At 40.5% G+C, this 16,672-nt stretch overlaps 1 protein-coding gene across 1 annotated transcript; it reads left to right on the top strand.

Annotated features, from left to right (window-relative positions):
• The first annotated feature begins 63 nt into the window (after positions 1-63).
• On the top strand, positions 64-15,937 carry LOC134086334 (NACHT, LRR and PYD domains-containing protein 3-like). Its single transcript, XM_062540019.1, has 8 exons — positions 64-1,866; positions 7,211-7,474; positions 7,786-7,959; positions 8,455-8,622; positions 8,753-8,923; positions 10,705-10,878; positions 13,179-13,225; positions 15,023-15,937. The coding sequence occupies exons 1-8, from the start codon at positions 257-259 to the stop codon at positions 15,538-15,540; spliced, it is 3,126 nt and encodes a 1,041-aa protein (XP_062396003.1). The 5' UTR covers positions 64-256; the 3' UTR covers positions 15,541-15,937.
• The last annotated feature ends 735 nt before the right edge of the window (positions 15,938-16,672 follow it).

Here is a 16,672-nt window from a genome sequence, read left to right as displayed (position 1 = left end):
GCTTTACATCATTCAGGGTGAGAGAGAGGGGATAAACCAGGAACATGAGGTTTTGGACCTTGACAGTGTGTCCAAATCACAAACATCCGAAGACATTTCAATCAACCTCAATGATATTTTCAAATCTTTACCTGGAGAAAATGAAGATTTTCGAATTGTCCTAACTAAAGGAATTGCTGGTATTGGGAAAACCGTTTCAGTGCACAAATTTCTTCTTGACTGGGCAGAAGAGAAAGCCAACCAGGATGTGGACCTCATGATTGTGCTTCCCTTTAGAGATCTGAACACAATGATTGAAGATGATGAAGGGTACAGTCTTCAAGAGCTACTGGAAGAGTTCTGTTCTGAACTTAAGGATGTCAAAGACCCAAAGACCTATGAGAACTGCAGCATTTTGTTCATCTTTGATGGTCTGGATGAAAGTCGTCTTCCTCTTGACTTCCATAAAAACAAGAGGGTGTCTAAGGTCACAAAGAAGTGTTCAGTGGATGCGCTGATTACAAATCTCATACAATCTGATCGTCTTTTGCCATCTGCACGTATTTGGATAACTTCTCGACCGGCAGCACTCCACAAAGTCAGCGACTGGACACAAACAACACATCGTTTGACTGAGATTCAAGGATTCAGTGACCCACAGAAGGAGGAGTATTTCAGGAAGAAAATCCTTGATGAGAATTTGGCCGACAGGGTCATATCCCATATCAAAACATCAAGAAGCTTCTACATCATGTGTCACATTCCAGTCTTCTGTTGGATTTCAGCGATGGTGTTTTCTATTCCTGAGATCTTGGACACTGCTCGCGAAAACATCCCTACCTCATTGACTTCAATGTACACCCGATTTCTTCTTCATCAGATGCAGAAGAGGGATGAGAAGTACTACGGCGAACACAAAACAATGCCACTGTCAGAGACAGACATGAAGATAATCCTCAAATTGGGTAAGCTCGCCTTTGCAAATTTGGAGAAACAAAATCTAGTATTTTCTGAGAGTGACCTGAGCGAGCATGACATCAATGTCACTGATGTGTCTATACAATCAGGGGTCTTTACTGAAGTAGTTAAAGAGGAGGATCCCACTATCAGAGAGAAGTGGTACAGTTTTATCCATCTCACCATACAAGAGTATCTTGCAGCGTTTTATGTGTTCTATTCATTTGCATCGGAAGGATCTTTCGAATTTCCAATAAAAGAAACAACACGACCAAATTCCCAAGTCATGTATGACTATGCCACTGATTGGTGGGTTGAAAAGACGGACACGGACGATGAGGATGAAGATTATAACTCCGATGAGGAAGTCGCATGCATGGATGACGATGAATGTGATATTATACATTTTGTTCAGGAGGTGAACACTCTGCATGATTTACACAAGGCTGCAATTGGCAAGGCTCTTAACAGCAGCAATGGGCATCTGGATCTTTTTGTCAGATTCCTTCTTGGGCTTTCTGTGGAGGAGAGTCTGTGGAGACATTTCAAGCTACAAACAACCAGAGATCAAAAGAGCATTGAGAAAACAAGTCAGTTCATTAAAACCAAGCTCAAAGAGGAGGACAAGGAGGAGGATGACGAGGAGGAGGAGGAGGAAGAGGAAAAGAGAAAGCCCTTATCACCAGAACGTTGCATTAATCTTTTTCACAGCCTCACTGAACTGAAAGACGATTCGCTGGTGAAAGAAATTCAGTGGTTCATGACCTCCAGGTATCATCAGAAGTTGAGTGCTGCTCAGTGCACAGCTCTGGCCTACATGATTACCTCATCAGAGAAGGTAATGGAGGAGTTTGACCTCAGGAAGTACAACACATCAAGAGAGGGTCAGACAAGACTTATTCATGTCGTGGAACGCTGCATTAGTGCCAAGTAAGTAATAATCCTGTTAATAACTTCTGATCTAATTTCTCATCTAATTTAGGATGAGAACATGCAGATTTAATGATTAACAAATATTCTTAAGTTCTAAAGGTACAGCAAATACTCAATGCTCAAATTCAGCAAATACTTTTAACTTAAAGCAACACTAAAGAGTTTTTCTTACCTTAAAATAATGTTTCCAAAATCATTTCAGCGGTTCATCAACTCATAACAAGGTGAACGGCACTTCTGCTTTCACTTCGCGACCCTCTATCGGCTATAACCGCACTATGTAACTTTACGAGATCGGGTAGCGTATCTGTAGTTCAATGAAATGAGATATAAGAAATTACAAATTTGACTTGCTTCAATGTCGCAATACATCATACTTTCATAAAATCATGCAACATACTCTACCTTGTCTGTGGACATCGGTATTTGCTGGATAAACAAATAGCGTGGGTGTGACAGAGGAAAAGTGCTTTAGTGTTGCTTTAAGATACTGTAACTATGTCCAAATGACCAGTGTAAATGTTACCCATGGGTCATTCCGTGTCAAATCATCACACAAGAGTATTTGCTGAAAGTATTGACTAGTATTCAACGTTAGATTGACATCAAGGTGCAGCTAGGATCAGCAGTGATGGGAGCAAGTAGGCAGATGATAATAATAATAATAATAATAATAATAAATTACATTTATATAGCGCCTTTCAAGATACTCAAGGTCGCTTAACAAGAGTAGGAGTGGGGAGGGTGGGAGGGGGTGGGGGGCTAAGAGGGGTAGGTCAGAGAGAAGAGGTGTGTTTTCAGGTGCTTTTTGAACATTGACAGGGAGGTGGCAGAACGGATGGGAGATGGTAGGTTGTTCCATAGGGTAGGGGCAGTTACGCAGAAGGCCCTATCACCAAAGGTCTTTAGTTTGGTGCGGGGAATGGTGAGTAGATCCTTGCCTGTGGAGCGCAGGGACCGTGATTGGGAGTAGGGGTGGAGGAGATCAGTAATGTACTTGGGTGCCAGTGAGTGTAGTGATTTGTACGTGAGGAGGAGGATTTTGTATGTGATGCGTGCTTTGACAGGGAGCCAGTGGAGTTTCTTGAGTATGGGGGTGATGTGCTAAATAAATGAGATAAATAAAATGTAACACTTGCTCCCACGCCAGCACCAGATTTGACTATAAATTTGTTTTTTACTCAGGCATTTTTTACTGCTGCGGTACATAACTTAAGTACGTAACTTTAGGTCACAGGAATGGACTAGAAAGACATTTCCACAAAATAACTGTAATAGGTGGGGCATTACTTGCCGACTTTAAGTTTCAATGAAGTTCAGTTGTGATAAATAACCAAACCAACTTCTCATAGAGTGATTTTATCTACCGTATTTTCCGAACTATATGTCACTCTTTCATAGTTTGGCTGGCCCTGTGACTTATGGTCAGGTGCGACTTATATATGAAATTGAACATGTTTTTGAATAATTCCGAAATGAAAGGGGAGTAAATAGGGCCGCAGCTATTGAATATCGAGTATTCTATCGATTTCGATTTTTTTCAACGATTAATCGAGTATTCGGATAAATTAGACTTTTGTGTTTTTAAACACATAGGCCTATATCAATAGTGTATTATGCAACGTAAAAGGCCTCTAAAAATAAGCAGCCCGTTGGCTATTATTCCTTACTAAAAAAGGTTTTTATTTACACTCAACATAAGATCAAAGCCCAAGTGGTAGGCTAGAGTTGTTTATCTATATCCTTGTCTGTCAGATATCAGAAAAGTTTATAATTATAATAAGGAATGCATATTCTTATATGTGTGTTCGAAAAAAATATTTCATTTCAGATATTCCGGACAAAGCTATCCATGCTTTGCTGTGATGTACTGTGGGAGGATTAAAAAAAAAACGTATTTGTACAATGCTTGCTAAATTTCAAAAAGTAGCCTAAGTAAAGCAAATCTGTATGCTAATGAATTTATTTATCGGTGACTATTAGGCTACATCAGGGTGGGTGTGTGTGAGCGCGTGTGTGTGCGCGCGTGTGTGACAGAGCATTAGAGTGAGTGAGATTTAGGTGCTTTGCTAACGTTACTTATGTCTCATCACTATAGATAAATAACACACGTTACACATACTGCCATTATAACAAGTGGTAGTGTTCATGTTTAGCAATCAAGTTAGCAATATCCGCACAACGGTATCTTCGTTTTCTGCCATTGTCAGTGAGCAAGTAACATTAAGATCGAGCACCGCCGTAAATATTTGAAAAGTGCGTCAGTAATTGCAGTCCAGGGGAACAGTGATACTGCAGCCGTGCAGTGCTGTTGTGTACAATGTTGACGTGATACGATAGCAGCTGCATTTTAAATAGACATAATTTGGTGACATAAATTAAACGAAGCCTCGAGGCAAAATCGTCCGTGTATGCTTCGTTCATTTGATATTCAATTAAGAACCAAAAATAAAAAAAAATAAAAAATGACTTGTTATTTCATTATTTGTTTATGAATGTAATACGAAGAAGAAAATAACGCTTTGTTTTTCAGACTTTTGATTTCGTGGTCAGATCAAAAGTAGAACATTTGAAAAACGGACTCAGGGCTAACTGATTTTGATAGGCTATTTATTTTTTTCCGATAGCTGTGACCTGGAAGTCAATTCAAAGTCACTTTCTTGGTCTTTCAGTGCTCAGTGTTGCCAATTTAGTGACTTACCAGAAACTGCGCGACTTTGCGCAACTCAATTTCATTGTTAAATCGTCAGAAAATCATCTCCCCTCTCGTGCCTGTTTTCTTGAACATTGCATTCGCCCAAATTGTTGCTCCATGATTAGGCCTATAGAAGTAGCCTAATGATTAGTCTGCAGTAGCCTAGGCTATCAGGCCATGTTATTGCATGGAAGTAGGCTACAGTGGGTTGACACACTGAGGACGGCTTAACGCCGAAGCGCGTTTGTTTTTTAGGCATGGTGCTACAATAAAGAGATAAAGATAACGAACCAGTGAGTGCGGTTCTTTTGCACATTGGAATTCCCTAGAAGTGGCCACTTAATTCACGCACATTGAATTGTATTACAACTTATAATCATATAGGCTACAGCTGTTGCCTATTTTGCCCCTTCCTGTTTGGTGTTGGAGCTAGGTCACTATTGGTTTTTAATGTTCATGTCACTATTCGCATGAGCCACGACTGAAAAGACTTCTGATAATATCAAACGTGTTTGACATTGTTGTAACGGCAAAACTAGAAAAAGACTGACTCCGACGGACTTAAAACCGCTAAGATTGGCACGGTTACATGCTGCCACTCAGACACGCCACCACTACGACATGCTTCCATTTAGACATGCCTCTATTTCGACATGCTGCTATTTCGACATGCTGCCAATCCGACACATTTTAGTACCCCCATTCCGACAGTTTACAAATCCTATTTTTTTCCAAGTCAATGAGCCCGACGGACGCAAAGTGCATCAAAAAACACACCCATTCTTCTCTGTTACATTGCTCCGCGATTATTAGTCACATCGAGATGAGACCTATATTGCATGAAAGGGCAGAGCCGGGGCTTTCCAACGAGACTAGACACGTGTCTGTACGATCAAGTATGAAAATAAAATATAATCATGAATTTAAATCAAAGTATATCATATTTACAGTCTATTGCTCTGCGTTCACCCACGCAGCCACTGCTCTCGCTTAAATTACTCCGGGACCAGGCATCGTACAGACATGACACGCATATCAAATGAAAGAGGAGAAACAGAGCTTTCCATCGATACCAAACACATGGATCCTTTTGTGTTATACAAACAGACGAAGTGACAAACAAATAAGAATGTCATATAGTTTCGGCTACCGCTACTTTCGTTTGATTTACTCGTGAAACGATGGTCAAAAGATATGGCTTGCATGTCAGATAAAAGAGGAGAGCTAGAGCTATCCACAGATACCAAATACACCTTCTAGGCCATAAAACAGACGAAGTGACAGCAAAATAATAACTTACTTCAGCTCCACTTAATCCGCGAATAATGAACTTGCCATGTACTGTACAGAACTGCTTTCACTTCCCCGAGTAGCGCACGCAACAGACACATAACCATATCAAGAAGTCTTCACAATAACATTTTAAATGTGAATCTATATTTTACACAATTGGATATAGTTATGACATTAATAGCCTATTAATGACCTCATATCGGAATGGCACGTTGTTTGAAAAAAAAGTTAAATACCGCCACTGCGACCATGAAAAAAAAAAATGTCGGAGTGGTGGGACTTTTTCTCATAGACATGCCTCCACTACGACAATTGGACGTCAATGTCGGAGTGCTGGTATGTCGGAATAAACGGCGGATACCGATTGGCACCTTACACTAAGGCAGGGATCACACTAGCCAGCGGCAAACGGCAGGTTTCCTATTGTTCTCTATGGTTCGGCAGCGGAACGGTGACAACGCTGGCGTAACGCTAGCGTTGAGCAAACTGAGAGTTGAACTTGGTTCAACTTTGAAGCGCAACGCTCGGCTCACACAATCAGTTTTAGAATGTTTAGGTATTTTAACCAATCAGATTTGTCTAAGACCGTAACAACAAAGATTGAACTTAGGAATGACATAGAATGTTTTGGATGTATTATTGTGGTCTGAGCGTTGTGTTGCACTTGCCACTGCCGCTTGCCGCTGGCTAATGTGATCCCCGCCTAAAGGATTTAGTTGATGGTAGCGCGCCGCGATTCCAGTGCAACTCTCATTATTTTCCGATTTTGGAAATTTAGTCGCAGACTGTTAAAACAGACCAAAATCGTACAATGTAAGCCAGCCTTTAGCTACATTTTGTTGTACCACATCAGCATTTTTGTTCAGTGAATCTTTTGTAAATAGCTTTACAATTATCTTCGGGGGCCTTCCTCTTGGCATCCTTCCTTATCACTGCCATTCACTCCTACTCTTCATTAATATTAATCTTTTTGGCCTCTATGTGTCAAGTTACATCGCCTCTAAATAGATGTGACTTTTAGTCCGATGCGATATCTTTTGTAAATAGCTTTACAATTATCTTCGGGGGCCTTCCTCTTGGCATCCTTCCTTATCACTGCCATTCACTCCTACTCTTCATTAATATTAATCTTTTTGGCCTCTATGTGTCAAGTTACATCGCCTCTAAATAGATGTGACTTTTAGTCCGATGCGATATGTTTTTTCTCCTCTTCATGAGGCATATTTTGACTGATGCTATTATACAGTACTCCAGAGCAAGTCCGGAAAATAGGGCATTAGTATTTTATGTTGTCAGGAAGTTTGTTCGACACAGTTACATGTTTTTACATGTTTTTTCATTTTTATTTTTCAGGCTAGCAGGTTGCTCATTGACAAAGGAATGCTGTAAGACCCTGGCACAGTCTCTTCAGTCGAGCGGCTCGTGTCTGAGAGAGTTGGACCTCAGCCACAATGATTTAGGGAAACCTGCAGTGGAAGCTCTGGCAGATGGACTGCGAAGCTCCAACTGCAAACTCACCTGTCTTGACATCAGCTTTAATGACCTGGGAAAGGCAAAACCGATGGACCTGCTGGGTGCCATTTTGTTGGGACCCCACACACAACCACATACTCTGAGGTAAGGTGAAATTGCACAATTTTTACAGGGACTGGCAAGGTTTTAAATAATTATATGTTGCTGCCTCAGCTCTCTACCAACAGCTATTTCAGAATTGCAATTGAAAATAGATAGATATTTTTATAGAATTCTAACCTATTTTTATTGATAGATTTTAATCTGTAAACTGCCTGTTTACCAAAGGAAGAAGCCATATTCACCAAAAATATATCATATTGATGCTAGATGAGAAAGTGAAATTAGACCTTTGATATTTAGAAGTTGATATAGTCAGTCATCCTAATAGCATTCTATGTTATGTTCCTAAATAGACTCAGTGGATGTGAATTGAAACAGGACATCTGTGACATACTGGCTGAGGCCATGGAGATGCCGTCATCCCAACTGAAGAATCTTGACTTGAGTTACAACCCCTTGACAGATGCTGGAGTAGAGACAATTCTTCAGGCACTTTTAAGCAAACAGTGTGAGCTGGAAACACTGAGGTATTATGTTCCTTATCTGCTTGTCGATGAAACGAGGGAACACCTTTGTCTAGGCGAATGCAAAAGAGCGAATGCAAAAGAGCGAATGCAAAAGGGCATAGTGCATTCGCTCTTTTGCATTCGCCTAGACAAAGGTCTTTTCAATGAAGGTTCAGGTTATTTCAATGAAGGTTAAAAGCATGTCTTTTCTAGATAATCCATTCACCCAACATGTGTGTCACATCAAAATACTTACTAAAATGCACAGATGTCACAATAAAGGGTTGCTCTAAAATGTAATCACAACAAAATACCACTGATCTCACACGTATTAAAGGAGCGTGCAACTGGCCTGCTGACTGCAGGAAGATCCATCAGAGTAGTTTGCTTTGAACCGAATGTAATTAACAATTTTTACCACACATTCTCACTAATATTTGTGAAAAAACAAATGAAAAGTTTCTGTGTTGTGCACCTGTGGGTTCTCTTACACACTCTTGCCTATTTTCTCACCAGGTTGTGTGCCTGTTACATCACTGAAGCATCCTGTGTGACGTTGGCCAAGGTCCTTCAGCAGTCGAGTCTCAAGGATCTGGACCTGAGTGGCAATCTGTTAAGAGATGAAGGAGTTAAGCTGGTCTGCACTGGACTAATGAGTCCCCACTGTCGGTTAAACACACTGGGGTGAGTATTAGGGAATGTACTGTACAGCAGGCACACATTCAGTTGACCTTGCTTATGTTTTAAAAATTATGCTCAATTCAGCTATTCTAATATGGACATGTGTTCCCTGTGCACATTTTGACCCTGCTAGATTGAAAGAGTGCAACCTCTACAAGAGTTCCTGTGCAGCTTTGGCTCCTGTCTTGTGGTCTTTTTCGGAGTTGAGAGACCTAGACCTGTCCGACAACGACTTACCAACCGCAGGAGTAAGACTACTTGCGGCCGGATTGAGGAATCCCAACTGCTTCCTTCATGTCCTCAGGTAAAAATTGCAAACATGTTTTTACCGATCAAATGATCATGTAACAAAGAGTTCTAATCTGTCAATTTTCAGTAGTCTATTTTCCCACATCTTTTGGTCATATACTTTTGGTACATTACTCACTCATATGATCATCGAAAAAACACTACACTGGAAAGGCAGCCTGAATTTCGCCCCACCCACAAAATTTGATGTTGGGAAGTTCGGTCTGGTCCATTTAGAAGCTATTATCTTCTATAGTTTGGCAGAGCCAATCCGCCTCCAGCTCTTGGACGTTGTAAGAAATCCTTACTAATGCTAGGGTGCTGAGTACCCCATATGAACTTAGATATCATTTTATCAAGTTGGCAGAAAAAAGATTTTGATAGGAAGAAAGAAATACATTGAAACAGAAATGAAAATCTCGGCAGGACGTTCATTTTAACACAGTTCACTCTGCCTGCTAAAGTATAAGATGCAAAATGTCCCATTTTTGTAAGTCTCGTTTAAGTTTAGACATGAGTGGGGCAAAATTTCCATCAAAGAGGTTTTTAAATGCAGGGGTTATGTTAATACCCAAATATTTGAATCCTGATCCAGAAATATGAAATTGCAGCGCATGATCTGGAATTTGCAGAGCCAATTTATTTACAGGTAAACATTCACTTTTTGAGAAGTTAAGCTTATAGCCTGAGATCTGATCAAAAGTATGTGACACTGAAATAATTGTATTGATGCATTGTATTGGATCTGATATGTAAAGCAACATATCATCTGCATACAATGATAATTTAACTTCCAGTCCCCATCTACGTATACCATGTATTGAAGGTGTTGATTTGAGGACCAGAGCTAATGGCTCTATTGCTAATGTGAATAATAAAGGGCTCAAAGGGCAACCCTGTCTGGTACCTCTAGACAGAGAAAAACCTTGGGAGCGCATTTGATTCGTGATTACTGAGGCTTGAAGGGAGGAATAAAGCAGGTGGATCCATTTGGTAAATGTTCTACCAAAACCAAATTTCTTTACAACAAAAAAAAGAAAATCCCATTCAACACGGTCGAATGCCTTCTCTGCATCTAATGACACCACAACTTCTGGGCAATCCTCAGATGAGGGACTATACAACACATTCATGAGCCGTCTAATGTTGGAAAATAAATGCCGCCCTTTAATGAAACCTGTCTGGTCGGTTGATATTATGTGCGGTAATGATGTCTCCAAACGTATAGCCAATAATTTGGAGAGTATTTTAATATCAGTGTTTACTGGTTGATAAGATCCACATTTTGAAGCATCCCTACCTGGCTTTAACAGAAGAGTTATGGATGCTTCATTAAGGGAGTCAGGCAGTTTAGATAATGCATCAATAAACATATCTAATAGCAGAGGGGTTAGCTGATCAGAGAATTTTTTATAAAAGTGAATTGGAAAGCCGATGGCTGTTTTTTGTAGGTGAGTGAAAGTGAAAGTGCAGCTCAGAACAGTGAAAGTGCAGCTCAGCTAGCGCAATGCTAACTGAGAGAGCAATTGCCCCATGGTCAAACATGGAAGAGCTAAATACTATCAGACCAAGGGTGCCTATCGTATATAGATAAATAGATAGTAGTTATGCGCGGATGGGCTTTTTTAAAACCCGCCCCAACCCGATTCTTCAGGAGATCCAACCCGCCCTGCCCAACCCGCAAAAATATGTTCGAATCGTGACCCAAATCCGACCCGACCCGAGGAAAAGAAAAAATGCACCCAACGTCTTTGCACGATGTCTGAATGAATGTAAATATGCATTGCTCCTTTGCAGGATGTCTGGTTGCCAGATCACAGAGAGAGGCTGTGCTTTGCTTGCCTCCGCTCTCATCAGAAATCCCCATCATCTTGAAGAGCTGGATCTCAGCTACAATCACCCCGGAGAGTCAGGAATACAGCTGCTGTCTGCCAGACTGGAAGATCCACACTGCCATCTACAGAAGCTGAAGTAGGTTAAAGATAATATTGTGGTATAAAAGGTAGATTACTGATTTAGCATGGTGAATGGTTTGTCTTCCAGCAGAGGGCTGGCTGATTGACATTCTGCACTAATCGTGCAACTGAAAAGGCTGAAGGGCAGGACATTGATTGCTGAGATCTTGTGAGAAAGTGAACTACACTTCTCACTGGTCCGCACCCCCGCATTGACTTTGAATGGCGTTACCGCCGCATTGACTTTGAATGGCGTTACCCGCGAGAGCGGGAGAGAGACTTTGGACATTTACACACACGCATACATACACCCGCACGCTGCTTTATAAAAGGACTTGTTATATGTGCACGATAACTATGTGTGTACTGTTTGTGAACACGGGGGATTGTGTTTACAGGGAAGGGAAAAGTAGCAAAGAGCTATGCGCCACTAACGCATCTGCGTTAGTTTGTTTGTAGCGCGGTCAGTCCGCGATTTCATTCATAACACTCAAAACTCATTTGTCACTTCCCATAACTTCATACTTTACCACCTCCATGACATGTAGTGCGGTACCCACTATTTCATGTCCCATTTACTCGCTGTTTCTGTCTAAAATCCCAGTTAACTCATACATATTCCTACTCACACACTTCCTGCTTCCCGGTCTGGTTGACTGTGTCTGCGCGGCTGCGCGCGCCGTTGTAGGGGCAGTATTTCTCCCTGTCCCGGGGCAGAGGGTGCAGGTGATTGTGCACAGGGGTGTCTGTTTGTTGTAATGTTTGTATGTATACGTGTGGTGGAAATGGGATGTGTACATATGGTATAATATGGTTATGATAGCTTAATAATAATATTTATTTTGTCATATAATGTTTATTTTCTATTTTTGTAATTATTTTCATGACCATAGAATGTTGACAAACCCTGATGGTTGGTACATTCCAATTATCCCTGAATGGGCCAATTTAGTTTAATGCTTTGCCCTATTTAAGAGGGCCTCATTCTGCATTGTGGGGGAGAGAGTGAGTACTAGCTTGTTGCGAGGCTATGTACGGTACTGTTGCTTTGAGATTGAAGCATTGTGCTATTTTGATTTACTTTTGATTATTTTGCTTTATAGAATTCTGAGTTAATTATAAATAAACCTTATTATATTTTTGATACAACTTTATGCTCCGGTTGCTGTGTTTTCCACCTCCACCATCTCCAAGCCAGTGAGCCTTACACATCCCAATACTAGGGGTGACGCTCGGTCCCTCACAGATCTCATTAAATTAATCATTGTATTTATATCAGGGTCCAGAACTATTTGGAGAGTAACACATTTTTGTTTAATTTTGCCTCTGTACACCACCAAAACGTTGATTACAAAAACATCGCTGTTTAGGAATTACAGTCTTTACATACATTGCTATACATTCCTAGATAGACTGTAAACCCAGCCCGATCTGCCGGCGATTGAATTTTGTCCTGCACCTCAGGCTTGAAACCTGGACATTTATCTCTCCTGCTTCTGTTACAAATCTGTGGGGACCAATCACAAACTGGCTTATTCACCTGGTACACCCAGATCATTGGTCTGATTGGTTGAAGGACTATCCAATTGCATAGGCTACAGAGTCATTTGAACTATGTCCGTTCATCACGCAGTAGAAAATACCAGGGGGTCAAGACTGTGTAGATTAGCTTCGGCATACGTCATTTTCAAAGATGGCGCCGCATGGAGCATTTAGAACCAGCTCCGTGCACGAAAATCTGTGTTTGGCACGAGCTCTCATGCGCGTGCGTACATGTTGGTGGATGGGTACCTATCCGGCGGCTACAGCCAATTGTTACTCAGTGCGGGATTCCACTCGGACTCAGGTGTGCGTTCCCGAGCAACTTTTTCTTCTTCTTGTTATGCGGCAAGCAAGATATGTGCATTATCGCCACCTTCTGAACTGGAGGATGGCTCTCTTTTTACAGAATGTCCAATAAAAATCAATGTAGGTCCATGCGTCATTTGCAGCTTTTGAACTTTGCGCATGGTCAGAGCCGACTGGGGCTGGATCGGAGCTCCAGTGCTCAATATGGCGTTGACTATGAATTGGCCGGGTTAACTAGCCTAGCCTCCGCCATTCATTTGAATGGAGGGCGGGACTTAGTCACGCTCTCCAGTTATATATAATACTTCCAGGGAAAATACAGAGCAGACTTCCCAGACTAATGTTCAGTCTTAAAAGACTGAGCTTGGTCTGGTGATAAGCCAGGCCAATGCATTCATTTACTGTGTCCATAATATGTAAATGATGGTATATAAAGTAACTATTACTTTATTTGCTTTTTTTTTACAGCATGGAGCATGTTGGGGAGAGGCACCTAAAATGGGGGCTGAAAAAATGTAGGTTCATATTATTGAAAATATTGAAGAGATAATGGCCGACAAGGTGACCTGTTTGATGGAAATAATGGCGAGGTGGGGGGCTCGCCTCCGACCAACAAATTAAACTACTTCAAAGATAGCCTGTTGTAATGGCCACCCCATCAGCCAATCAGAGAAGAGAATCCGATTGTTAAGGGAGATAACTAATTTTTAACAAGGTCTTTTTGTGCATACTGGTATTTGTTAACATGATTATAGTGTTACAGGGGCATGTCTAGGGGGAGGCTGGGGGAGGCAGTGCCTCCCCAAAGATAACCTCTGCCACCCCAGAGAAATTATCTGCGACGGGCGAAAAATGGAAAATGCACACCCATACTTCTCTGTTGGATTACTCACGAAGTTCTAGTCATACTAATATATAGTTTCACTTGTTGACAGAGCACGATGTTAGCTTTCTGATGGTATTAAGAACTTAGTTGCTGTAATAAGGGTTCGCGAGAAAATCAATATGAATTTAGGCAAGGCCTGCATTAACATTCGCATTATCTGCGAAAAGTGCAAAATGCACACCCATTCTTCTGTATTGGATTGCTCACGAAGTTCTAATCACACTGATATCACATGCATATCACCTGACAGAGCACGATCTTAGCTTTCCGATGATATTAAACACCAGTTGCTGTAATAAACAGTTCGCGAGAAAATCAACCTGAATTTACATGAAATGTAGGCTAGCCTAATCGTTTTTATTCCATCTCCACAACATTACCCTCGGTAAAATATCTCAAGCTCTTCATTCAATCTACACGTGGCAAACCATATCAAAACAAATGGCAGACCTTACCAACTACGAGGCTATAAAGCATTCATTTGTACAATAAGCCATTCCCGAGTAATCCAGCTTTTAAATTGCAGGCAGCACATACACAGGTCTCCAACTTCGCTCTGTATGTAATAGCACCCCACAATAATCACTGCATGCATATTGTGCTGTTATTGTTTGATTTTTTGAACGTTTATTTAAACCACATAGAATCAACGCATTGCTTCCACATATTTCTATGCATTATGCCTATTTTAGACTAGCCCAATATCATTACTCAAGCCTAATTGCTCTCACTTTCTCTTAAAGGGACAGGCACTCAATGACATTAAAGATAGCCTAAATGTAAATCAATATGACAATCATGTAAAATGTGAGTCAAAATAAAAAAATCTATATGAAATAGTCAACTTAATATAACTAATTACGCATAGGCTAGCCTATCATAATGTAAACTTAATATGAATTTCAAAATGTTTGAAATACAAACAAAGCGTGTGTTGGGGGAAGAATATGCCTTGTAATGTCTTTGATCTCCACTGGTGTGGTTGGACTCCCAAATCAAATCAATACCAAATCAGTATCAAAACAATTGTGACACATAGTCTTATGTATTTTTCATCGACTACTGTATGTCTCCTGGCTGATGCATGAGAGATAGATAGATAGATAGATAGATAGAATGGCTACAGATCTATGATTCTGTATATATTATTGTATTAAATGTGAGATGTATCAGTCACAACACCACTACAAATGATATTGGGAAACCCATACATTTATTCACCTGGTTTAACAACTACTACATTGTTTAGTCTAGAGCCTAGACTATGGGCCCTGTGAGTCTGCCAAGTGGCCATGCGCTAAAAGATCATGCTTTTTTTGTTGCCACCACAAATAAGCCAAATGCCCCCCCAAAGATTGCATCCTGGTAACCCCTCTGTAGTGTTATATGCAACCTTTTGTTCAATCTCTTATGTTTTATGTTAAAGATGCTGTTGACCTCACATGTCATCAGAGGAATGGAGTGGATCTTTCTGAAGACGGAAAGAAAGCCACAAGAAGTAGACGTATGGACATGTTTTATGGGCCATTTGATACAAGATGGATGCCAAGTGGTAAAATGTTGAGAGAGAGGCAAGACTCACAGCTCCAGGTGGAGTGTGTTCAACGTCTATCAGGGAGACGCTTCTACTGGGAAGTGGATTGGACTGGTGTGGTTTCCATTGGTGTGAAACACAATTCTCAAATACTCTGTATGAGATGTTGCAAGGATGCCTACAGGGACACATTCAGTACAAACAGGGCGTCATGTTCTTTTAAAGATTTTCAGCGGATTGGTGTGTTCCTTGATTGGCCAGCGGGCACTTTGTCTTTCTACAATCTCACTCTGATGGTTTCCATGCACACGATTCACACCACATTTAGCTCACCGGTCACGCCTTTCTTCGGTTTTGAAAAACCATTTCCTTATGCTGTCATTAGTTCAATCAATATTCGCACATTTTGAAATCAGTAAATGAGGTAATAGGACAGAAAGCACAGCAAAAAAACATTGTACACTTGTGTTATTCATCTTATATCAAGATTAAAAAAAATTGGTAACACTTTACATTACAGATCAGTAATAAGTGGGTAATGTTATGGTAATATATATGCAATTTCATGGTAATAATATTTTTAAACCACATATTACAAATAATTAATGTGTAATTTCTAGACAATTACTGTGAAATTACCATACGACAACGATGCAAATAACTTGGATTTAAGGGTAAAATAGAATGGTAATAACTGCTGTAAATATGTACTTACCGAAGCAATAAATATTTAGGATTTACTTATTGTGACATAATATGTGACCTGTTGTCGGTTGTCATGATGAAATAAAGGTGAAGGTGAATTCAGAGGTTAGAGACTTAAAATATTTCTGCTGTAGGCTAGCCTAAACTATTTGCACTTCAGAATTTTACACAAGTGGAATAGTTTTGATAGGCCTACTGCATTATGGCCTATGCAAGATTTTTTAGCTTAATTTCCCTTAACTAATCAGCTTCGTAGTCATTGGAATGGTTATTTGACTTATTTTGGGTTGAATGACTCCGTCACACTTTTATAGCGCCTCTGAGCGGAAAAAACACACACGCAATTTTTGTGACACTGGGTCAGTGGCACTTCCGGCACTTCGTAACAGAAAGTCTCCAGCCTCGCAATCATGCTCATGAAAAGGCATGACGGATTGAGGAGTTTTGTAAGATATACACGCTGAAGCTGTAATTAAAGCTCTACAGAGAAATCTGCAAGCATAAAACGAGCGAAAACGAAAAGCGAAATCAAAACCTGCGATGAAATCCTGCTTATAGCTTCCCTTTAACTTCACAACCACAAAGTGTAGTTTCACAGTTCAGAAATAGTCCAAAACATAAGCTATAACATGCAATTATGCAGGTCTGTGTTGTTCAGCTAGTTCAGCTAGTTAATCTAATTGTAATGGCCATGATCTAGAAGATATTGCCAAAAGTATTGGGTCACTTGCCTTGACCCCATATGAACTTCACACCTATCCTGTTCCAACATGACTGTGCACTTCTGCACAAAGCAAGGTCCATAAAGACATGGATGACAGAGTTTGGTGTGGATGA

The sequence above is a fragment of the Sardina pilchardus genome, chromosome 1, assembly GCF_963854185.1.
Source record: "Sardina pilchardus chromosome 1, fSarPil1.1, whole genome shotgun sequence".
Taxonomy (NCBI): domain Eukaryota; kingdom Metazoa; phylum Chordata; class Actinopteri; order Clupeiformes; family Clupeidae; genus Sardina; species Sardina pilchardus.
This window is presented reverse-complemented; position numbering and strand designations above follow the sequence as displayed.